Below are 25,380 nucleotides of genomic sequence, written 5' to 3'. Positions count from 1 at the left end.
ACTTCAGTGTATCCATTTTATGCAACTTTTCACTTCTACTCTACTACATTTCAGATTCAAATATTGTACTGTTTACTCCGGTACATTTAGCTTACAGCTATATTTACTGGTTACTTTATATTAAAACATTCATACATAACATTTTACATAATATTAGATAAGGTATTATAAAATAAGATGTACTGTTAAAGATTAAACTGGTGGATCCAAACCGTACGGGCTTGTTACCCCTTAGAAAAAATGCGGAATGTAGTTGTAGCCCCTCGTCAGATTTAGGTATCTGATTTGCATAGTAGAATTTTCGGTTTTTTCTTTCCTAACCCAATAATCATCTTATGGTGCCACAGATCAATTTTGTGACCCTTTGGAAGAGGCCAGACCCTGAGGTTGGGAACCACCAGACTAAACTACCTAATTGTATTTAAAGTAGATAAAACTAGCTCCCCCTTGATCTGCCACAATAGTAAAATGCCATTCTAATAATGTAATACATAAAAATGTATCTTTAGGCTTTAAATGGTTGTCACTGTGTAGGAGTAGAATGTCATCTCATGTATATGCTGCTAAAACGAAAAAGACCACAGAAACATAATATTGTAAAATTTAATTTCATGGCATTAATATAATGTATGTGAGCAGACAAGCTATCAAAAATCAAAACAAACAAAAGAATATATTTTACACAAAATGAAATAAGCATCAGTAGCGTCACAACCACTTTTGAGATGATGACTGAAGGAGGAGGAGGGGAGGCCAAAAACAGGACTGCTGGTACGACTGAACAGCCAGGATTCAAACCCAGGCCTCCAGCATGTGGCAATGACCGTCTACCAGGGAGATGTCTAGGCTTACAAGGTCTCAGGCAAGGCTATTCTGCTACACTATCATGGGTAACTGTGGTAGCGACTCACAAGGTACCATCAGTCCTGTTTCTGCGCCAGAATGTAGCAGGCTGTACCTGGGTCAGATTAGAATTTGAAATCAATTCAAACACTTCTTTCTGGGATTGATCATGTGTGGCGTAACAGCTGACTCCATTGATCTAAAAAGTGCAGATTCAGACAATATTGTAAAACCGGGCAGATGGAAGCATACCAACACTGTGGATTTCAATTAATAATCGACCCAGGTGAGGAGGGACGGTTGCCATGGGTTACAGGTTCTGACAGCACTGCAGTTTGGTCCCCCTCTGGCCGTCCGTGGTTGGTGGCACGCTGATGTCCACCACATTGTTTCCTGGGGACTCGTCATGGGCAGACCGCTCAGCGATCTGTTTCTGCGAGACGATGCGATAGATTTCTGTTTTTGAAAAAGTGGAATACAAACAGATAAGCCATTTTTTCCGTTAATTCCTCCTGTTGTTTTGGGTGGACTGGAAGAGATCCGTTTACAGGATTATCTTTCTAACCACATTATGTACCTAAAACTGAAACAATCTGGTTGATGTGGGGTAGTAGCACCTTACTCGGCACACCAGTACATCCAAATAAACATGAACGAAATACTCACAATACTGCTGAAGACAAGACAGATCAAAAAACAGATACAAAGAACTTCCTGCAGTATGAGGAAGTTACCAGAAATTTAGAAATGTTGGTAGTATGTAATTGCAAGCAATTGCTGTCCTTCAATCTTGCTAGTTTTTGAACAAACTTTAAGATTATTCTCACAATTCTCACATCACAAACCTTTTATTCCCTTTAAGGTAAAATCTTGAGCAATACCGTTTCAGCTTAGAATTACATAGTGATGGTATGTTATTAAACCAGTAATTATGGGAATTAGATGTGATGTCCCATCTCCGTTCAGAATCGTACCTGTAAGAATATTTTTGAAGGCTTCTTCAACGTTCGTTGAGTCCAAGGCTGAAGTTTCTATGAATGACAGATTGTTCTTTTCTGCAGGGTAAGAATGAAAACATAAATTATAGCAATAGGAGTATACTATTTTTAAGACTCAGCAGAATAAGTTAATATCAAAAATCGGCAAGAGGAAAACAAAGTATGGTTAATTTAAAAAATATATATATATTTTCTTGCCAGCTTTATAAAAACAAACACAAAACAGTTAGGAGTTCTGTGATGTTCTCTTCTAATTTAAAAGAATGGAAGACCATGGAAAGGTGAAATAATAATGGAGGAATCGAAACACTCTGTTGGCCCCTGGGGGAGACTTCAGTTGCTGTAGCAGCACAAGCAACTGACTTGATAGGTAGTAATACATAATCAAATATCTCTAAAAACAATGAACACACAAATGTTTCCCCGTACTCCAATTTAGCCTTCCCGTGACTCTTTCCAGGTTCCTGTACCTGCGAAGGCCCGGGCCTCATCCGTGGGCACAGCCCTGAGGTGGCGCAGGTCACTCTTGTTGCCGACCAGCATGATGACGATGTTGTTGTCGGCGTGGTCCCTCAGCTCCTTCAGCCAGCGCTCCACATTCTCGTAGGTCAGGTGTTTGGCTATGTCATACACTAAGAGTGCCCCCACCGCTCCTCTGTAGTACCTGTAACAAGACCAGGGAAGTGGTGGCTACTGGTGAGAACAGGTCATTTCACAGCAGACATTTTGACTTGTAGCAGGAAAAGTACAGGTTACTAATGACCTTTATGATGGCTCCATTTTTATTCCAGTGTCCCAGTAAGCCATGTGACAGTGTGACAGTGTGACAGTTAGCCGGCATACACAATACCAGCTATATGGAATTCAACCTTTGATAATTTTATTATTTACACCCGTGCTTTTCCAACTGTGACATGTCTTCTGTCATCACTTGAAGGTGGGAGGATCTTTTACTTTGAGAAGACACTCTCACCACAAAGTCCATTTGTTAGCTTTTTGTTATTTCTCAATCATATCACATGATCTTCACCAGCGGACGGTTTGCCTAGTTGTCATGGAATTGTAGATTTTTAGTTTTTTCAAAGCACTTGTAAGTGGTCAGAAAAAAATATAAGACGATTTCAAAAAACTCCATCTGCTGATGAAGATCAAATGGTATGATTGAAAGCTCCAGAATAGCAAATAAACTGACATTGTGGTGCGGTGGTTTTCTACACTACCTTATTTTTGTTTGTTTAATAAGTTTTAAATTCAGGTAAATGTCTGATTAGAAACGTTAAAGTGTCACTTTGCTTTCCAAGACCTAGACATATTATTACATTTTAAACGTTTGCAGTTTATAAAATTCATCTTTGTATATAGGGCATTAAATGGTCTTCCCGGGGTTCTACGTCTAACCCAAGAAGACTTAAACCATTAGATAATGCCTTCTTGAGCTTCGATCATGCTACTTATTGATCAGTGCCATCTACCGCTTTAACTGGCTCTTGTAGAACATAGCCAACAATCAGCCACATTTTAAGCGAGCTAGACTAAAGGATAGAGTGTCAATTGTAACTGCGCTGCTGAAGTATTTCCCCGCACCGAGGGGTGTTAGGTGACAGGCCGAACTATCTGCCTCACAAAGAAATGGACTCACGCAGAGGTGATGGCTCTGTAGCGCTCCTGTCCCGCTGTATCCCAGATCTGAGCCTTTATCGTCTTGCCGTCCACCTGAATGCTGCGTGTGGCGAACTCCACCCCGATGGTGCTCTTGCTCTCGAGGTTGAACTCATTTCGTGTGAATCGAGAGAGCAGGTTGCTCTTCCCTACGCCCGAGTCCCCAATTAACACGACTGTGGAGGGAAAGAAAAGGAGAAAGGGAGAGAAAAGATGAGACAAGTGTGTGTATACTGTATGTATGATGGGCCATATATATTAATAGATCCGAGAAATGCTGATATTGCATAAAGCAGTGCCTCTAAATGTTGGTTTCAACATTTGGCGGCACTGCTTCATGTTTGTGTCTGTGTGTGTGAGAAATGATTTATGGGATATGAAAAAAACACATTTCTACTGTAAAGTAGGAGTGTAACAAATCAAGGCTTGAGTCAATATATAACCTTAGTGTTACAACTCAGGGACACTAGAGGCTGAGAATGTATCTCTTCCTTTCATTACAGCTCTTCACTTCCTGTAAAGAATCATTTGGAGTGACTGGAAATAATCATTGGAGTTTGCACCATTTATCAACAACACAGCAAAAAGGCATCACAATATATCAAAAACAATCTGTGACATGGTGACAAAAGCGCAACCACAGCCCTGCACTGCTTCAAAAACCGATAATTAATATGTGCTGTAATGAACTACAAGATACAACGAATTGTAGATACAACCTCCTGCCAGGTTTTGCCTGAGGGCCCACACCGACGATTAAATAAATCAGAAACCACTCTTTGGGTCAAAGGGTTCTGTATATCCAGACTGTTTTGTGTGTAACAGCAGAGAACATCTCATATGAAACAATTGGGTAGATCACCTAAAAATAGTACCCAACGTCCCGAGACCATGAGAAGCTACATTTATTTAACTTGTGCCATCACCCAAACAAGAAATAATGCCTTGAAGTGCCTTAAGAATTATCCACTGAATACAGAGGCACTTTAAAGCTAAGTAACGGAGTACAGGGGAGTTTTTTTATTTTTTATTTTAAGAAACCTTCTGTTTTTCATGATGCAGAATATGCTCAACTGAATAAATGGGAATAAATGTTTTCTCACACTGCATCTTTAATAGACTGTATAAACTTGACCTTTCACAAATCAGGGTCGGTAATCGAAGTAAGCCTGGCCAAAACACCCTGAGGGTGGTGATATTCAGTGAGGGAGCTGCTGAAAGCGCTGAGGCACTCTGGCAGGGAGGCTTTAACCTGATGTCAACTTTGTTGACCAACCCTCTTTTAAAACTTTCATTTCTACCCCAGAGATTCAAGATGTATCTGCGAGAAAGAGCTATAGGAATCTGACACCAAGATTGTATGTATATGTGTATTTAAAAAAAAAAAAAATGTAATACTGATGTAAGAAAACAGATGTATATGCCATAAGTTAACTACAAAGTCAGTGTAGAGAACCAGCTACGGTTCTCAACAGCTTCTGTGTAGCATCCACAGTGTCAGCATGAAAACATGCATTGGTTTTTAACAGGCCCTGTTGTTCAGGCATGGTCTTGATTGCATGGTCTGCGGTAAATGAGCCACTGGGGGAAAGTGATTGAGTGGGATCCTGGACCGGGGCTGTGCTGGTGTCAGGACCGGGCTGAGGTGGCTCCCGTTCACAGCACAGCAGCAAGAGGTGGAGCCTTTTTTTTTGTTTTCTCTCCCCCTCGACAAAAAGGAAAAGGAGCCGAACTTTGTCCCTGTCGACATCGCGCTGGTCCGGGCTGCAGGAAGCTGATAACAGGCTTCATCAAAAACCTGAATCGACTGTTTCAGGCCGCCTTGCCCTTCCTGTTTCGGCCGGGTACACGGACGATGGCTCGGGCAGAGAGAGAAAGACAGAGAGGGAGGGAGAGAGAGAGAGAGAGAGAGAGAGAGAGAGAGAGAGCCCTCGCCTCCGGCAGATGCCCTATTCATCCCACAGAGGATACTTTGTTACATCTAAATGGCCTTTTAGCGTATACAGGCCCAGGATGTTAATGTGCCCCAGGAGCTGATATTACGATCAAAGGACGGCATTCTGGGTCCAACTGAGCACTGAAGATAAACATGGACCTGAGTCTGGTACCGCTTCAATCTCAGCGACAATCTGCCAGGCCCAGTTGTTGATTGTCATAATAACACTAAAAAATACACAAAGTTATGAGTTGCTGCATTTTCGGAGTCAATGAGAGCCGGCTGAGTACCACGCTCCTCCGAGGATGAGGCTTATGATCAGTCGAGGCAGAGGCTAATGGGCCTTTAATCAGCCACATGAGGGGCAATGAGTAGAAAACATCCAATGTCTTTTTATAGATGAGGAAACGGTTCCCCTCATAACGACCAATTCTGCCCCATGAGTGGATGAAAGTTTAATTAAAAAGATGGGGCGCGGAGAGGGATCCTGCGTCCTACACCTATAAATACAGCTGCAGACGTTGTAATGTTACAATGACAGCATTATGTTGTAATAACACCAACCGATTATCATCCGGGCAGTTCCTCACAAAAAAAAAAAAACATCAGTCTGTTTGCGTAGAAAATGCACACATGTGGTCAGCGAAAATGACAGGAGATCTATCAGCATCTATAAAGCATAGCTTAATCGGTCTGACACTGTGTAAATGGGGAATGCAGTCATCTTTTTTTTTTTTTTTTTTTTTTACCTTTGAACAAGAAATCGTATTCATCGTCTCGGTTCCCCATTCTAGACGAGGCCGCTCCAACGCTGGTCTCCGGAAGAGGATGTGTGAAAAGTGCGGGTATGAATAATCGTTATATGCCAGAAAAAAAAATAAGGTAAAGGTTTGTGCTGAGACTCTGCGCCAGTGCTTGGCTGTCAAGGCGAGCTGGCCGCAGAAAGGGGAGAGCTCGCAACTCTGCAGAGGGGAGGGGAGGAGTCCCTGCAGTTCACATACCTTCCCCGGGGGGGCGCTCTTTACTGGCATGCCGGCAGACTGATACCATTCAGCTGTGGCCCACAGTCTGACACACAGTCATGTAATTCTCAATGGAAAGAGCGAGGTCAGGCCACAAACGACATCGGCATCATCTCTTAAGTTCAGTACACATTCACGTGCGAAAGGCTGGCATCACCAAAGCATTTGATGCCGGACACGGACGTGTGTGTAAAAATCACGATTGAAAGAATATTAGGAATTACAATGTTATTTCAGATACAGTAGTCTGTTACCTCAGTTTTATCAGGCAGTAATGAACTCATTTCAACCCGCTGAATTATTTTAAGACACCATATTTTAGGGATGAATACTAGACCAAGGGAAAATGTTATGGTGGAGATATTCTGTAATATAGGAGAAACTGACTTGAAGATTGAAAATTGAATTACAGGGAAAATCCAAAGCATTTAAGTTATTTTTATGACATTTTTTTTATTTTTTCTTACGATGTTGTACTGCATATAGTGACAGTGTTTGAAATCCTGGAGCAGGTCTACTCTGTCCTTTGGCCTTGTAACAGAAACTCCGTCAGCACTGCCTGCACCAGTGCAACCCTTTGGGATGTAGTAATCTAAGCTAAGGTTATTAGAGCCCACTGAGTCAGTGACAATACAGTGTCAGCTCTTGCTTTACAAACAGCCAACTAATGATAGAATAAATGAAAAATTTTCGTAAATAACCGTCATTTGATAACCCAGAACATGTACATGTAAGTGTACAACAACAGTATGAACACCAACATAAAGCATCAGCAAACTGGCGTAATACAGGGGTAGGCTACACAAAACATACCGACAGGCATCAACAAAAAAACACTGAGGACTTACGGTCACTATGTATTTTTATAGCTTTTCTGTTTGCGCTGCGAAACGTTAATAACCATGTAACTCTTACTTCACTAGCAAGAGCAGGGATAAAGGCTTATAATTTGAGAATTATGAATATAACGTATACCGTAATTCTAATAAAATTCATCAAAGGAACAAATCAAAGTCTCAAATGTTCTGCTTTTCTGTTTAGGGAGACCATTGTGCTGTGCGATGGTTATTTGTTTTACACTTAAATATTCCTTTTTTTAGGGTGGATCTCCCCTTTAAAGTCGTGCTGACAGACGGCCCCGCCCACCAGCTCTGCTCCTATTGGCTGACCGGAAGGTCAGCTGCCGCAGCCAAGACGCACGTGCTGCTCCGCGCATTTCAAGATCAAGATGGCAGCCTCGGTGTGTCGGTGCTACGAGGTGAGACGCTCATTCATGTCCTTCATTACCGCTGCCGGGCCTCCAGCAGATAATGTGGTGAAGGGAATAGGCACAGACGGCTTGGCAGTTAGTCTTCTCCCGTCCAGTTGTGTGGAGGCGATTTCCTAGGGGTTTTTTTTTGTGAGGATAGAGAGCGAGATGTCCGTTAGTAAAGGCCTGGTTGCAAAACACGCAGGACAGAGCTTCTTTAAATAAAAACGTATGAAATTTACATTTTGCGTTAGGTTTGTAGGTGGAAATGTGTCCGTGTTTCTGGGATTAAACCGGGTTACATTTGGTCTAAACGTGGGCCTGTATCGAAGCATCGTTTCAGTGACCAGTTGTTATAAAACATAATAGCTGTGACAGGTTTAATAACCATAATGTAACAGTTAATCTCTTGTTACAGGTTAGAGCGATGTTACAGCGAATTTTCTGTGACCGGAACAGATAACATTAAATAAACAAAAATCGTGTCATGCTCTGTGACATGTATAAAAAGCTGCTGAGCTGGCAGAGTTAATTTTTTTTTTTTTTTTTTTGGATCAGATTGGAGGATGAAAACATCTAAGTTACATTTAAATGGCACAATATTGGCAGAGCTGATAGTTGTTACTGAGAGGGACCTTCTCTTCGTTGCAGCTGGTTGGCAGACGAACCTTGGCCCTCTGCTCCCGGCCTCTGGTCTCCTCGGTGTGGAGAGGAGATGCATACAGGTTACACAGGAGCCCAGTTGCAGCTGTGCAGGTACACGCCAATAGCTCCCATTCACTTTTTAATGACACATGTTCATTGTTGATTACGTCAAAGAAAATGACCAGTTGTTTCTGAAATTTTAAAGAATTCATTTAAGTTTGAAAGTTGACTTTACTCATCTGATTTCTTTGTCCCATTTTCATAATTTTCTCATTTCATACTAAATAGTACATGGACTGGCAGATAAAGAAGGGCTTCCCAGTTGCAACACGTGGACGTTCTGTTCGTTCTATCTCCTGTCTGGCTGTCCAACTAAAGTCCTACTTTCTGATCGTCTCATTAGGTTCGATATGCTTCAGGACGTAAAGGTTTTCTGGGGGAGTTTGTGGATAATCTTCGTCAGGAGTTCAGTAAGAATCAGGAGATGAAGGACAACATAAAGAAGTTCAGAGAAGAGGCCAAGAGGCTTGAGGAGTCTGATGCTCTCCAACAGGCTCGCAAGAAATATGTAAGAATCATAATCAAACTCTCAGTGATTTTAAATTTATCAGTGTTTCTTTGTCATATTAACATTTTTATTCAACATTTACATGTATTTTTGTAAGAAAAGTAATTTATCAGCACCAACTAGGATTTTAATTACATTATTTATTTATCTGTTTATTTATTTATTTGCAACATGCACTCAACTGTGTTGTTTTTTTTCTTTCTTTCTTTCTTTCGTTAGAGATCTATAGAAGCTGAGACAGTGAAGACTTCAGAGGTGTTTAAGAAGACCTTGGGTTCCTTGTCAGAGACCGTCAAAGATGTAAAGTATCAGTACTTCCTCTGGTTTATCAATAAAACAGTCATACTTTTACACCATGGGTGCACATTGGCCTCATTAAATCCTTATCTGAACATACTGATTGTTTTCTCAAAATCCACAGATAGCCATTTCATACTGGATTCACTATATCTTTGATAGATGGTTCCAGTTATGAAATTTTGGGCTTTTGTCTAATTAGCTGCTTTCCCACCGTGACTCAGTTACACAGCCACATATTCTATATGCCAATATTAAAGTGTGAGATGTCAAAAATCAAAAGGCTTTTAATGGTAATAAACTTGTCTATTCAGTTTATGAAAAAGTCATGTACTTTTTTGTCATTGTGACCATAGGGTCTAGAGGAGGTGAGTCGCACTGACATCGGGAAGAAGATCAAGGAAGGTGTGGAGGAGGCAGCCAGGACAGCCATGCACTCTGCTGAGTCTGTCTCCAAAGGAGGAGAAAAACTGGGCAGGACCAGCGCATTCAGGGCCATCTCACAGGTTAGAAATGAAAAAATAAAAATAAATAAAAACTGGTTAAAGCTGAGACGAATTACAGCGCTGATGGTGAGGCATCTTATTTTATCATTATCCCATTGTTGGTATCCAGTTAGATATACAAACTCACGGTGTGATATGTACTGTGATTTGGGGTCATGATTTGTTATGATTTCAGTGCAGTGGGAAAAGCAAGCACATTATATAAGAATGGCCAGTGTTGCTGGAATTTACTCAGAAAGCATGGTGCTCTTTCGCCGTACTGATGATGGCAGCTGCAGCTGGGCAGACTCACAGTCAAACAGTCAACAACCAACATACGGCCAAAGTATTTTTTGTCAAACTCTGTACTTCTGAATGTAGGTTTTACAAATACTAAGACATAGATTGCACACTGAAGCAAAAGTCGTGCACCGAACAGTTTGGTATGAGTACTTTACACACACCGTTACACCCCGGTTACAAGAAGAGTCTGTGTCCCCTCTCTGTAGGGTGTGGAAACCATGAAGAAGGAGATAGATGTCGGTGATGCCGGCCCATACAGGGCTCCCTCTCAGCTGAGGAAGAGAAGTGATTTCTCTTCAAAAGGAGCAGACAGCGACTCCAGAGTGTTCGAGGCCAATGAGTGAGTTAGAACTCAGACCTGTTTTCACTCTCACCACTACTGTCCTATAGGAGCATCATATCATGTAATTGTATCATAGCACCAGCTGCTCTAAACGCCTCTAATCATGTGAGTGATTTGTGTATGTGTATGATGCAGAGAGGCCATGGGTGTGGTTCTCCACAAGGATTCAAAGTGGTACCAGCAGTGGAGGGACTTCAAGGACAATAACGTAGTTTTTAACAGTAAGAAAATCCCTTTGATTTATTAGTTTATATACTGTGGAATTAGTGTTTTATAATAGATCACCTACTGTGTGCAAATGTGTAATTTCCTTTAAAGGCAGCAGGTGGCACCAGATTCTTTACAGTAGATTGCATGATAATCTAATACAGTTCAGCCATCAGGTGAGAGGCCCATGTGCCCTCACAGGTGCAGGTTTTATCCACCATTCAGCCTGAAAAACACCTGTATATATTTTTTTGTTGTACAATTTATCCTCACCCTAGCATTCCCTTGTTGTTTCCTACAGGATTCTTTGAGATGAAGATGAAATATGATGAAAGTGACAATGCCCTCATCAGAGCATCCAGAGCTGTAACCGACAGAGTCACTGATTTCTTAGGTAATGCTCCTCCATAGTTTATTTTGCAGCTACTTGTCATGTTCATAATTTTATATATGATTATCCTGGCCAACATAAAGTTTTATGTGATTAACCTGAACAAAGTACACATAGTACGTTTCCAAAACAGAATAAAAATCTGGAATCTTGTTTCATAGTAGTATGGCCACGACATAGAGCCATAGTCTGGTTTTAGATAAATGTGGATAGTAAGAAGTCATAAGCAAGATATCCCATTATTCAGAGAACTGAGTGATCACTTTGATGCTGCTGCTGCTGCTGATGTTGATGGTGTTTGTTTTCCAGGTGGTCTTTTCTCTAAGACAGAAATGTCGGAGGTGCTGACAGAGATCCTGAAGGCAGACCCCAGCTTTGACAAAGACTCTTTCCTCAAACAGTGTGAGAAAGACATCATCCCTAACATACTGGAGGTAAACACTCTTTCCCAGTTTACCTCTGCTACTCGCTCTCAGTGCGGCCTGCTTCATTCACAGTCCTCTCTGTTCAGTAATTGAGAGTATTTCACTAAAGAGGTTGGGAAAAGGCTCAGTGATGGAGGTTTTTTTTTTTTTTTTTTTTTTTTTTTTTTTTTTTTTTTTAATAGACTCCAATCTAGATCAGATTCAGAACTTGTGACTTCTCCTGTTAGAATTATTAATAGATGTCAAAGCAAGCAAAAGACAATTAAAATGACTGATTGCAGGAAACACTTATAGAACAAAGTGTTTTGTCCTTCACAGTCACAGAATAAAAGCTGATGGTGCAGCTTGATGAAAATTACAAGCAGTTACTGTAATAGTTAAACAAGAAATTTGTGTTCTTGTTTAAATCAACTCCGCCAGGGATGGACTCTGGCAGTTAGCTGGCAGACACATCAGTTCGAAAGTGGTCTACATCATCTAATTGCAGCAAAGGTGGTGCAATGGAATTAAGATCTGTTGTGGTTTAGGCTGCAAACAACACCCCACGGTCCACCTTACCCTGCGACTTTATGGTTGCGCGGTGTTTGTTTGCATTTTTAAAACTTTCTCTGTCGTGGCTCAGCTGAACTACAAGTTACTATCGTAATTTAAGTGTAATAAGCAGGATTTGCTAAAAATATGTTGAGCATATTACTTAAGCTCAAACATGAAATACCCAACAATCATTAATAATGACTTGTCAACGTCCCTTCTGCAGGCTATGATCCGTGGGGAGCTGGATGTATTAAAAGACTGGTGCTATGAAGCTGTAAGTGATACACTGCCACCTCTACATTTGTATTTAATTATTATTGGCACTTCACCCTGATTTCAGTCACTTTTTGGGGCACTTTCCATGTCTTTTTGTCAAAGTTTTGTTGTCTTTACAAACAGGCATAATCTCCTTTTCAGAAATAGAAACCCTCATAAACACTGAACTGATATGTTGGCCCATCCATTTCAGTTGGTATACAAGTATGTCTATGTGTCATTTTTCATGCCAGATGTGTTTTCTTGTACCTGTCCTCAGACATACAGTCAGCTAGCCCACCCCATCCAGCAGGCCAGAGCGCTCGGGCTGCTCTTCCAGTCCAAAATCCTTGACATTGATAACATAGATGTAAGTGCTTTCATATTTGTACTCCAACAATCACACACATTGTTTCATACTTTGCTGCAGTCTCAAATGTCTAAAGTAATACCTGTTATTATATTTTATTCTTTTTTCCCAATTTTTTTCCCGTTCAGTTTTTCCCTCTTAAGGAATAATCACTTCATTTACATACACAAAAGCTGACACAGTTACCGTTTACATGCCAATTAAGAAATCAGGTTACTGCTGAAAGTGACAGTAAGCTTTGTTAAGTGTGTTCTTCTGAGTTAATTTGTTTGTTCATTGTCTCTCCCTGTCTTGTAGCTAGCGATGGGTAAGATGATGGACCAGGGCCCAGTGTTGATCATCACCTTCCAGGCTCAGGTCGTCATGGTGATCCGCAGCCCCAAAGGAGACGTTGTGGAGGGGGATCCGGTAAGTCAACTCATTAGTTGCTGCACCAGAAAAGTTAATCTAATATATTGAATTATAGGTCATTTCAGGGAAAACAACTTAAAGGCTGAGATTACATTATCACTCAATAACTTGTCTTCCGTTCATATCTATCTTTATTACTCTGAATTTCACAGGTTTGATGTAGCAGTACCCTCTGGCTTGTTTTACTTCATGCAACTAATACACTAGTGTTAATCATTTTTAATATGAATATTGACATATTGCATATAGTCTGTCTAGCAAGTTGCATCGTACATCTTAATCGCAAGCAAAGTCAGAAAGATGCTTAAGTTATGGTTGTGCACTCTAGTTGTGAAATGTGAACTTAAGTCTAGAACAGCCCCCCACCCTCCTCCGCACTGTCTCTTTGGGTCTGACCCTCTGCTCTTCTCCTCCCTAAACAGGAGAAGGTGATGAGGATGATGTATGTTTGGGCGCTGTGTCGTGACCAGGAGGAGCTGAACCCAGATGCAGCCTGGAGACTCCTGGATATCTCTGCCTCCAGCACCGAGCAAATCCTCTAGGAGGAGGAACGCAGGTGAAAAGGTCCATCTGGGACAGACGAACTGAGAAGAAGGGCGGAACATGCAAGCATGTGGATGGAATACCTGCACATACTGACTCATATAATTCTACATTAACGTCTGAGGGCAGAGAATGCTGCTGTGTTACGCCAGAGACTGTATTTTGCACACAGCGTATATAGTCATCCACTCAATGGTGCGAAAATATACATGAACAAGGAGATAAGCTACCGGCATACGATATATCCATAGAAAACTGTGCGTTCACTAATATGTGTATGTGTAGTCTCTTGCACTGGTTAGCTCTTTGGGTCTCCATTTACATTAATTTTGGAATGGATGGAACCAATTATTTCACCAACCGACTAAAAGCTGAGCCCGTGCCACCCCCCCCCCCCCCATTGTATCGTCCAGTGGTACGTACAGTCCACACCAGCCTGGTGGCTAGATCCAAGAAGCTTGTTGGGAAAAAAAGTCATAGTGCCTGTGACTTCACCCATTGGTCTCGAGAGGGACCGTTTTACGCTTAAAACTAGATATAATTCTCAACACTGTCTGTATTGTACACAGAACATTAAAATTTGGCCAGCGGCATGGAGCCTTGTTGCAGCAACCAACATTGCTTAGTGGGACAGCATGAGAGACCTTGTTCGCCAAGGAAAACAGGTCCCCATGCTTCAAGTTAAAGGGGCACTCCACCAATTCTACACATGAAGATAAGTTTACTTGTCAAAAGGAGTCTACTCAGCCCGTGGAAACAGTTGTATAATGCCTTCTGTGGATATGGAGAGAACTTTCTAAAATCTGATAAAATAACCCATATGTCACTAGAGTTACCTCGGATTTGGCTTGACACTTCAAGTGTTTCTAATAGAAAGCCTGTGTTACGAGCTGGGGATATGAGGTTTGAAAGAAATGATTATTTAGCAGGCAGTAAGGGTCAAACAAAAGATGCCTCTGAGTTGTATCATGGGCATCCAGTATTTTTCGAGTTTGACACCTACTATGGATTAAAATCAGGATATCTCAGCCTCTGCTGCTTCAATTTCATCCGTTCTATTTTAAAATATGCCACTTGTGAGTCTCTCAACCTGATGGAAGTGTAGTACTAAATCGCTGCAGTACCACTTTAAGCTTTAATTGCAAATAGTATTTTGTGCATAGGTGCGAGGGTCCGGGAGACTTAATTTAATTTTGTCATCTGCCTTTATCTATGAGGGCCTGCCAACAAACATGTAATATAAACAGAACTACATGTCTATCTGTCACTTCTGGAGTATATCCAGCCCTTTAGTGACCCCTTAATCAAACAATACCAGATTATGTGTTTCTAATCGCCAAGAAACACTTGAACTTTGAGGTGAAATGAACTATTGACACAATGTTGGAGAGAAAATGGTTCAAGTTTTCATTTTCTAGGCCAAATTACCATTGGCCATTAAAAAAAATGCAACTTAATAAATTATAGCATTGGCTTCAAAATTCAGCTGAGGAGGTATCTGCTTGGTTCCTGCTGGCGTTCACATCAGAAACGTATAAAAAATTAAATACATGTGCAACAAGTAAGATGAAGTTTGAACAATATAATATATAGAATGTAATGATCTGTGTAGTCAGGGTCCATCCTGTCATATGTACTGTAGCTCAGAGTGCTCAACGCACTACATCCTGAGAAACCACAAGCAACCGAGAAAAACACATCCTTGGTGCATTAGGCTCCATTTTACTGTATATTCCGTACACACTCAGTTAGAAGAAATGTATTGGGGCTACATATTAATGAGCTCTTAACTCCTTGTAAATATATAAAATGTCGAACTGCTTCTTTGTAAGCTTGGGTGGGACCACGTTCAGCTGTCATCTACTATCATGGCAGCTTTGTTGTTTGAGAATCATTTGCCATCTCATGTTGAACTTTTTTTCAGCTGTTTGTCTTATTGAACCGTTTTGTTTACTGTCATGTATGTGGCTTTTCAAGGGGGGGGGGTGCTGATGGTGAAAAACTTGAATGAATGAGTAGATAACTGTACTGTTGTGTCGACTTATTGACATTTAGACTGTGTGACCATGTGGATCTCTACTCGCATGTCACTGAAGGTTGAACACATTATGATTGATTACTGTATGTCTCTCCTTGACTGTTTTTATGTATGACAAATTAATGGTCAAACTATGTGAGATGGATTGTTACTAATGATACTAAAATTCATGAGTATCCCTGATGGTCACACCATGCTCGACTCTGATTCTCTTTTTTTTTATGAGTCCTGGTGTTTTGCTGATTATGTTATCCACCACATGGTTATAATATTGAGAGAAAGAAATATTTTATGATGAATTATGCAGGTGAATTTGTGGCTCTCCTAGGGGCAAAAAATAAATTCCACCTAACAGGGCATCACTCACCATAAAATGTGCACTTTAAATGATAAAACTCAAATAATAGGTGGGAGGACAGACAGGGAGAGACTTGCAGTGAAAGAGTAAGTTACTCCCTGATTGTAGCAATGGTCTGTAGGTATAGTTATGTTTTCTTTAGGTTCCTTGACCTCTCATTTGCAACATCTTGTAGAGTCCAATCTTCAGGAAATATCAAACTCTTACTGGAAGATTGTATAAAATTTATTTAGCTCATTCTTTCTGCACAGAGAAAAAACCCGTCCCATGTTGGAAACTTCATGAGCTTTCCTCCAGTGCCACTGCCAGCCAAAAATGGGGATACATCTTTTTGATTTGATGACCATAGGGCCTTACTGATTGTTACAGTCTGATCATCTCTGTATATATTAAACCAAGGCACAAATATGCTCCAGCCATTAAACTGTGTAAGAATTTGTTTTACCAGATTGAATCTATCTGTTAAAGTACAAGTTTATTTTTCTTTCTACTTGATTAGAGTAAAGAAGAAAAAATTTGAAATTGAAATAAATTGGTGTGCAACCAGTGACAATAGACCTAGTTTCCTAACTTGTAAGCACGTCTAAAAAAAATCTGTTGTCAATAATGGTTTAGGAAATCAAAGGGTTGGCTTGAAAAACGACTTTGACTTTGCCACATTTCCCCATGATTATGAGAAATTCTCCATCCTGTGTAGTGTATACTCATTTTGAAGTGTTCCACTAAGGTTTACACATTACATCCATCTTTCAACCATTTTATCTTTGAGTTGAGTGAAAAAAAAAATTGAACAAAGAGCGCTGTATTATGATTTGCTTTGTCCAAGCTTTCTTGGAGTCAGCAGCTTTGTATGCATTGTGTGTGTTTGTGTTCACAAGAGAAAATCAAACTCTGCACACTGTGTGTGTGTGTGTGTGTCCCTTTGTTTTCTCATTTCAAAACTGACATGCTTTGATAGATGTCCATGCATCTGGCCATTGACACTGGTTGATAAACCTATGGATTTGGCAGTATAGGGATGATAGATCAGGCTTTAAATAACACATGCTTGTAGATTCACACACACGGCCAATATATGTGGGACCTCATCCCACAGCTGTCTGATGTGATGAATGACTAGGGACGTCCTAATACTAACTAACCTCCTTCAGTCCTCCCAAGTCCACTCGTTTCTCTTGACTGACTGAAGCCTACTGAGAGTGCACGCCTCTGTGCGAACAAACATAAGCTCAATGAAAGTTAAACCTTGCCAATTCATGCTTTCATTATCAAGTTTCTGCAGCACATTTTCGCTTAACAGTTATCTTTTAATGCGCAGCACAAGTTAACGGTAATTTAAATCACAGGATATAGTAAGAGCATCCTCCTGGAAAAAGTCCCTGTATTGCCCCTGACTAATGAGCTGGTTGGATGCACCAACACAACACAACAGCCTGGGAGCAGAAAAGGCCTTGGAGGCAGTGCTGTACTTTGCTTTAGCCTACATTATACAAAGGATTCCAGTGCACTGTATGCAGCAACATCCGTACATTATGTAAGCAGGTATTATGCTGAATGTCCTGAAAGTCATACTGCTTATTTTGGTATTTCCACTTTTCTTTGTGACCGTCTTGAAAAAATACAGCTTGATAAGAAGCAACATATTTTTAGAACAGAGTTTGTGATTTGACTCCAGCAAAAATAAACTACATTTAGAGTCTCTCAGTCCTGAGTGAACAACTTAGTTTGATACAAAGGGACACCTTCGTTTGTACTCTGCGTGCTGCACAGTCCTAACAGTTGCTACATGTCTCCTCTGCATGAAATCGGCCAACTGACAGAGCAATTGGGCATAAAAATATGACATTTGTACTGGTACCATTATCAGAATAGGGCCTCTGAAATATACTGATGCAAGATATCATTCAGGTGTAACCGTACATATGTTTGATATGCCATCAAACGAATAGTTTGACATTTTGGGAAAAATGCTTATTCATCACTGTGAGGTTGCCAGGCAGCCAGCTGTGACTCGAGATTGTCAGTGCACGCAGTCAAGAAATGGCCCACACATTGTTATTTTTAAACTTGGGTCTTTGTCTTTTAAACAAATGAGATATAACGTGTTAATTTGTGAGCTTTGGAGTTGCTGTTAGACAACACCTATAAAGGACACCTTTGGACAGAGCCAGGCTAGCTGTCTCCCCTTGATTCCAGTCTCTATGCTATGCAAGGCTAGCTCCTGGCGCCACCTATAAATTTAGCGTACAGATGTGAGTAGGCTCAAGTGGCCCACAGGCTAGTATCCATATGGCGCGAGGTTCTACCAAACCAGACTCACCTGTTGCCTTGAGGCCTAGGTATCCTATAGTGGTGACCTATGTCTGCTCCCTGAACCACAGCTTGACCTCCCAGTGTTCCGTCTGTAACAATAATAAGAGCGATGGGAACGCTGAATTTCATAACCTTGCAGGCAGGAGACTTTGATCAATTATGACCCCAGTGGGAGGCCTGCTGGAGCACTGCTCAGTGTGATTTGATTATGAGCCCCATCAGGACAGTGTTACAGTTCACTATTAATTAAACCTACAGGGAGATCCCATGCGGCCTCAGGCAGGGGTTATGTGGGTGTGTATGGACTGCAATCTGTCCCAATGTTTGTACACTTTTAATTGTGTCAATTAATTACTTCTCGCAGTGTGTATCTGGAGCGTAGCCACAGGTGCAGTCAGGTTGCTCCACTTGTTTTGTTCTGCATCTTGATAATGATGTAAGTTCTTGGAGTTCAGCACAACCTGCAGTGCAGCCTGACGTAAGACGTCATCTTATCTAACCAAGTAAACCAGTCATTCACCAGGAAAATGCAAACTATAGAAGTTTCTCTATAAAGTAGAAGTTATTAATTCATTAACTCTCAAAAACTATTAATAGGATCTGCTTAGACTTGCTCTTTCCAGACAGGCCACAGACTTTCTGGGGCCTCCAAAGCCGTTGTGTATTTGTTTGTGTTGATATGATAAATGCAAATTTATTTAGGAATATGCACCACTGAAGTAAAAATAAAAAATAAATAAAAAGTGCTCTTAAAATGTAAAATGGTGTCACCTGCATCAAGTTTTAAAATCTAAACTAGGTCAACCTTTATTCTGCTTACGTTGTATATATTCCTAAATTAATCTGTGTTTAATAAAAATGACTAAATACTACGATCAGCACAGCAAACCTCAGGGGCAAAGAGGAGGTCAGTAGGGGCCCACAGTTCATTTTTTGCCCCAGGGCACCTTAGCAGGTTATTTTTGGCCATGGTGTTACACACAATAATGGGTTTACAGTGATGACCTCATCATTACTCTTTGTGTATTACTAGACTATACTATGTGCAGAATATACACTGTACAATGATAGAGATGGACCAATGTATAGTATAAGTTAGTGCAAGTCAGGTGGATATTCCTAAAAGTTGTACAGTAAGGTGCAGGATTGTTCATGGATATTAAATATATTTGTATAGTACAGTACTTGATATCTTTTTTATTTCAGCATTGGGCTAATAGAGCATGTTGCACATTCCTAAATAAACCTGTTTCATCAAATGAACGCACAGCAAGTTCAGTTTCAACCAGCGCTGCCAGCAGGGCCGGTTTTAGCCTGATAAACTAGGGTGGGCTGATAGAAATGATAGGTGGTCGGTAGGTAGCCTACCCTTCCTTTTAGCCTATACAGTCATGTGACTCATGCCAGTCTCTGTTGACAAAAAAAAATATATAGGCTAAATAAATAAATCCCACTTCTCTCAGTCGGCTTTACAATCTTACAACGTCCTCCCCCGACCCCTCTTCGGGGAAAAGAAAAGAAACTCAAAAAAAAGTTTCTAAGAGGGAGAGAGAGGGAGAAGCTTCAGTTGTACAAGATCTTCCCCCTTCAGGCCTTTCCCGCTGCACACGCCGTCCATTTATTCCCTCGAATAGGACCCTTCCTAGTAAACTGGGGAATGATTATTTGTTGGTAAATAACGGCGAGCCTGGTAGAAACTAAATGGCACTATGTGTACCACATTGGCCGCATAGCTCCGAGGGGCCCTCACCGTCCATGCCCCCACGCAGGCTCCCTCCTCTTACATAATGCAAAAGCCACACACGGCTCACGGCGACTTCCTCATCCCAGCGAAAAGATCATGTGGGCAGTGCACACAGTGGCAGTCGGCAGTGGGCAGGGAGGGGAGGGGAGGTGGGGCGGATCCCTCAAAACTGAGAGGACTTTAAAGCGCCTGACGGAGCGGACGAGGCGCTGCGGGATGTGACAGGAGCAGGCCGAGCGAGCCGGGAGCTGTCGGCGGTGCTGAACACCTGCCGCCGGACCGTCGCCACGCTGCGATCCAGACCCGGACCCCACGCCCTCACCTGTGACACCGGCCGGTGAAGTAAGTTTCTCCGATCCGACCGTCCTCCCGATCAGCCGTTGGCATGAGGCGGCAGCGAGGCTTTTGTTTGCTTTGAGTGAACTTTTGTGTGTGAATGTCATGTGCGGCACGTCTGGACCAGTGCGGGAGGTAACTTTGTGCTGTTGTATAACCTCATGTCACACAGCACCATGTGGTCATTGTCGGTTCAGTCCTCTGTGGGAGGAATTCATATCAACTGTGTTTTAAAAGAAGAAAAACATTGAATGTTTACCTTCTTTATACAGGGATAACTCAATTAAATGTCCTGCTAACATGCCATGCAATAGAGACAGCTACAGTGTCACAATAAATCAGGCAATATTAATCTTATAAATAACTCTACAGGGGCTTGTGCTTCTTTCACAGTTAAATTAGCCACCAAAACTTTAAGCTGTATACTTAATGGTGCTAGGAAAGATTTAACACCATGTTCTTGGTGCAAACCTTCACAATATAAAGGTATTTCTATCCACTGCTGCCACTGCATGATGTTTGTCTAAGGTCCTGGATTTTTGTCATCTTTTCGTGCAGTAGTTTAAGTCTCAGTTGGTAAAATGGAAGTTTTAAAAGGAGGTAAATAAATAAAGTCAGCCGCTCCTTCCTGTTTTCTTTTAGGAGCAGATAGAAAAAGCTTTAAAATAGGGAACTAATTTCACTATTTCTGTGATAAAGAAACTGTATTGCTTTTTACCAGAAGACTAAACATTAATCCCGAGAAAGTCTTTGGGGTGGTATAATCAGAGATCACTACCAGCAGGGAAAAAAAACAGAAAGGTGGAGGCAGCAGTGTTGTGTATGCTGAAATGTTGCATGAGGCTATTTTTAGGTGTCATACAACCAGAAAAATTAGATGCCGGAGAGCTCACTACTTTAACTGCAGATATTTGACTTCTTTGTTTTTTTAAGTGTAGCATTCCTACATTGAGGGTTTACTTTATCTTTTCAGACAACATAATTTCACCCTTTTTATTTGGAGAAGCCCATGACATTTTCAAAGCTGCTGTCATAATCCACAGCCAGAAATGGGAGGTATTACAGCCGTGAGAAATGCCATATGTCACTGCATGTGCTCCGTCGTCAGTATTCATTGGCATGGCTGCTTGTTGCTTCTGTATATCTACTTTTCACCCTATTTTATTGCTGTTCTGAAATGGAAAACTGTGATTCACTGATATTTCTCCACATTTTACTCCCAGTCAGGGGTCGTATGCAGTTGAATTGTCAGTTTTTACTTAGTTCTGTTTGGGTAAATCAGACATGGTTAGTGTGATTTATCTGCTGCTTGGAAACCAAAGCAGGTCTCTCAATGAGGATCGATGAGCCATGAAATTGATGTTGCTCGTTCTTTTATAGTCCTTAAAGCTGTATTTGTTTTACTTCTCAATGCGACCACCCATCCCTGCCCTCAAATCTGTGGTGTTTGTATATCATTATGACCTTGAGTAACCCTTAGGAGTTTTTGAGTGACCTGAAAACACAGAGTGACTTCCCAGATCACACTTTGAAAACCCCAGAATCTGCAATGGACTCACATATCTGCTGTTTGCTTGTGAATGAGAACAACTAGAGTTTGTGATATTCAGCACTTTGTTTGACTCCCTGATGAGAGAAGGTAGGTGTTAAATGGAGCACATCCCACTTTGTGGGGTCTAATTCTCATTTCTGTAACTAATAAAACAGCAGTAAACTTCAAAAAAGTTACAGCTACTAATTTCCAGTTAGCAGCCTTTTGCAGCATTAGCAGCCTTATTGTAAGTGGTTTCCACTTACTGACTTGTGCCTGTGTTATCCTGCTGTGTAAACTTTATGCCTACTTCATGGCTCTCTATTGACTACGAGTCTATCTTGTTCATTTAACTTCCTTTCCCTCTATACATGCAACCACCTGATCTGTCCAGCCTGATGTAACCACAGGCCATTCTGATAATTGATACTGAGGCAGGCAGTTTCTTTCATTAGGTCTTCAAGTCCCCCGTTAAAGCTTTGCTTTTGCCCTTTAGTCCCTTCATCCGGAGAGCAGGGGAGCTATCAAAGTGTCTTTGTGAGGATCGGCGAGCTGGTAAGGAGGGAAACGAAGCCTCCTGGAATAGAATCTGCTGACTGGGGAGTGCACCTACCGCAGGAAATGTCTCTCCCCTCCATGGCCCATTAAGGAGGCTACGGAGAGTGTTTCTTTGCAAGAGTGCAGCAACTCTCTAAGGGTTTTCTCCACATTTTTCTCTACCGTCATCAGTGTCTGATTTATTTATCTTGTACTATGCTGTACCTGAGTTCAGGAGAGGGATAGTGCCTCTGCCTTGTCTCTGTTATTTTCTCACAAGAAAGATTAGACGATTGGACGGGGTGTGTAATAGCAGTTTTAAAGCAAGACTGTGCTTTCCACTTGTAATGTGTGCTAGCAGGGGTGCTTCTAGGGGCCGTCGAACCCCTGAAAACACCTCACTTGAGGCCCTGAAACAGTAAAAATCTATAATCCTTGACATGTTCCAAGGACGCTGTCCGAACCCCCTGAATCAATCAGACTTTTCCCTCCATTCAGCACCTCTGCCTGCTGGAAACTCACTCACTCATGTTGCGTCTTTGCTTTTTTTTTCTCTTAGGTATCCTGGTGAGTGATTCCCCACTTAGGATAAAGACAAAGATATAAAAATTGAGACTTTTACAGTAAATCAACAACTCAGAGCAACAAGGTCAAACCGCTCAAGTGATTCGAATACAAAAACATTCTCCGAAGCCTCACAACACGGATCATTTACAGCCTGCATTTACAGCACTTCCACTGATCTATGGAATATCATCAGCCCCTCGACTGAGATTTATACTTCACTTTGTAATCACAATAAAGCCCCCTCTAGGGCTGCTGTTGGATGACACTTAAAATATTGACAAATAAAGTGAGGACCATGCAAATAATTTAAACTTGAAGCGGTGACCTCGGCTTTTGTATTGTTCGCTTCTTTTGAGAGTGTTTGTTTAAGAAAGAGAGAAAAAGAGAGAGGGACACATAAACACCAGCCAGTTCAATCTAATTAAACCTCACAGGGGGCTGTGTCACCTCACCTGATGCTTGGCTGACCAGAGGGCTTATTAATTTATACTACTGATTTGCCCTGTGTTATTTCCTCTGGAACAGTTTCTTTCCCGCCGTGGCTTGCGGGAAACACCGTGGTCTGTTGGCAGCTGCCAGATGTCACTATGTGATCCTCCTCCTGGGCTTAGAAATCACACTCCGTAACAAGGATGACCCCGCAGACCCGTGCCATTCCAGATATCTCCTGACTGCAAAATAAAACATATACAGTAAACAGTTTCAACCCTCAAAACATTCCTTCATTTCCAACATGAGCGACACAAACTACTGGGTTGTGGACTATGAGCTCTCCTCTCCTGCTCCGCCTGGCTTCCCCAGGGACCCGACAGTGCTGCAGCCCGTGGCAGGGCACCCGGAGCAAGGAACAGCCCTGTGTTTCGTGGGCCTCCTCGTGCTGCTGCTGCTCTTTCTCCTCATTCGTTGCGTCCGTATCTTGTTAGACCCCTACAGCAGCATGCCGGCTTCCTCGTGGACGGACCATAAGGAGGGGCTGGACAGAGGACAGTTTGATTATGCACTGGTGTGAGGACGAGGGGGGTGATGAAGAGAGGGATGAATTTGAAAATATGGTGAGGTTCTTTGATTGATGATGTTTGTTCCATGCTCCGCTAAACGCTTGTGTTTCCAGAGTTTCATCTCCTGAAAATCAAAGAAATGATATGTCCCAGTATATTTGTCGTTTTGTTGGGTTAATGGAAGCTGTCAGTTGTCTCCTGCAAGATGACAGTACCAAAAACAAAAAACACAAGCTGCATATTGAGGAAATGAGGCATGCCAGAGAGAGAAGGAACAGACACACCAGAAGCCCCGTGTCCATTTGAATTTACAGTAATTAATGTGTTGTTGGTGACTTATGGTGTGTGTGATGTTACACTGCAGCTTTTAGAGTGACAAACACTGCAGGAGGACGACGATCAGCATTGCAGCATTACGGTATGACTCCTGTTTATCATGTCATTTTGTAATTCTATAATGTTTATACAAATGCCAGGGCTGAATTATAAATAGAGAGCAGAGCTGCGGCAAGAGAGGTCCTGATTGAATAAAAGAGAAGTTAAATGAGTTTAGGGCAGACTTGGAAGTCATTTACACAGAACTAGTACACAGTGTTACTGTAGATTCAGAAACAAGACTGTAAACTTTAGATGTTGATTTACTGTTCAAATGTTTTTCTCCTGCAGGTTTTATTTTTTTAAAACTATTTTTCTTTCTTTTTTTGGAGGTAAAGCTGAACGCAAAATTTAGAAGATGTTTATTTTTAATGTGAACGATGCTGGATACTGTGTGGCATTTGTACCACCTGACCCTCAGGTAAAATGATGTCTAATTAACCAAAGCCTCCATAATTTGAGGAAATCATTGACATTGAGCTCTAGCTGATATTTGTATCACTCTTATTTATTTCACGGTGTCCTAAATTTCAATCTCATTCCACTATAAAAGCCAAAAGTGTGTAATACATAACAGTTAATACAGCTTATTTTATTTGGAGTTTTGCTGTTTCATGTCGCCATCCCTTTAAGAGGCTTATGAGGCTCAGTGCGGAGCGTCACAGCGCTGGCTGAATATGTGTCATATAAGGTTATGATTATGAAATGTATGTACACCAATTTCCTCTCCCTAATCCTTTTTGTCTTTAGGCCCCGTCCAGTGCACCAGCCAAATCTGTTCAACAGTGCCTGTAGGAATATGAGAAAAGCTAATATCTATTTCATACTAATGATGTTTCTGCTCCTTTTAGCCACTTGTTTTGTATCATTTTTGCCCTTATTATACCATAAAGCCCTCTGAAATGTAGCTCTGAAAGGCTCTTTATAAATAAAGTTTAGCATTGATATTTTACTGATTTGTTTCAAAGATTTTTGATTCCTCAATGATGACACCAAGACTGTTTAAACAAATGCTAAACTGTTGTATATGGTTCAACTTCCTGGATTTAGACGCTTGCTTGTAAAAATTTTCCTAATGTTTCTTTGAAGTGGCATTCAG

General features: G+C 41.3%; 3 protein-coding genes across 9 annotated transcripts; 2 read left to right on the top strand and 1 right to left on the bottom strand.

The window, feature by feature from the left end:
* Positions 1-16: 16 nt before the first annotated feature.
* On the bottom strand, positions 17-6,379 carry LOC120798774 (ras-related protein Rab-11B-like). The gene is made up of 5 exons (XM_040143399.1): positions 6,186-6,379; positions 3,481-3,676; positions 2,312-2,505; positions 1,818-1,898; positions 17-1,299 (listed from the first exon to the last, which is right to left on the bottom strand). The coding sequence occupies exons 1-5, from the start codon at positions 6,223-6,225 to the stop codon at positions 1,154-1,156; spliced, it is 657 nt and encodes a 218-aa protein (XP_039999333.1). The 5' UTR covers positions 6,226-6,379; the 3' UTR covers positions 17-1,153.
* A 1,233-nt stretch (positions 6,380-7,612) lies between these two features.
* Positions 7,613-16,732, top strand: LOC120799258 (mitochondrial import inner membrane translocase subunit TIM44-like). Its single transcript, XM_040144282.1, has 13 exons — positions 7,613-7,716; positions 8,359-8,463; positions 8,756-8,920; positions 9,140-9,220; positions 9,574-9,723; positions 10,212-10,345; positions 10,484-10,569; positions 10,857-10,949; positions 11,256-11,380; positions 12,129-12,179; positions 12,441-12,530; positions 12,828-12,938; positions 13,364-16,732. The coding sequence occupies exons 1-13, from the start codon at positions 7,687-7,689 to the stop codon at positions 13,481-13,483; spliced, it is 1,341 nt and encodes a 446-aa protein (XP_040000216.1). The 5' UTR covers positions 7,613-7,686; the 3' UTR covers positions 13,484-16,732.
* A 3,431-nt stretch (positions 16,733-20,163) lies between these two features.
* Positions 20,164-25,237, top strand: LOC120798502 (cortexin-1-like). 7 transcript variants are annotated; one of them, XR_005708712.1, is made up of 4 exons: positions 20,164-20,279; positions 22,901-23,960; positions 24,271-24,324; positions 25,032-25,237. XR_005708712.1 is itself a non-coding variant. In XM_040142777.1 (3 exons), the coding sequence occupies exon 3, from the start codon at positions 23,642-23,644 to the stop codon at positions 23,915-23,917; it is 276 nt and encodes a 91-aa protein (XP_039998711.1). In that variant the 5' UTR covers positions 20,164-20,279; positions 22,901-22,908; positions 23,434-23,641; the 3' UTR covers positions 23,918-25,237. The 7 variants fall into 7 exon arrangements, 5 of the variants coding, with proteins under 5 accessions (XP_039998711.1, XP_039998715.1, XP_039998712.1 ...); XR_005708711.1 differs by having other exon boundaries at positions 22,901-24,702; XM_040142777.1 differs by having other exon boundaries at positions 22,901-22,908; positions 23,434-25,237.
* Positions 25,238-25,380: the final 143 nt, after the last annotated feature.

The sequence above is a fragment of the Xiphias gladius genome, chromosome 14, assembly GCF_016859285.1.
Source record: "Xiphias gladius isolate SHS-SW01 ecotype Sanya breed wild chromosome 14, ASM1685928v1, whole genome shotgun sequence".
NCBI lineage: Eukaryota > Metazoa > Chordata > Actinopteri > Istiophoriformes > Xiphiidae > Xiphias > Xiphias gladius.
Note: the sequence above shows the minus strand (reverse complement) of the source record. Positions and strands in the feature narration are given on the sequence as shown.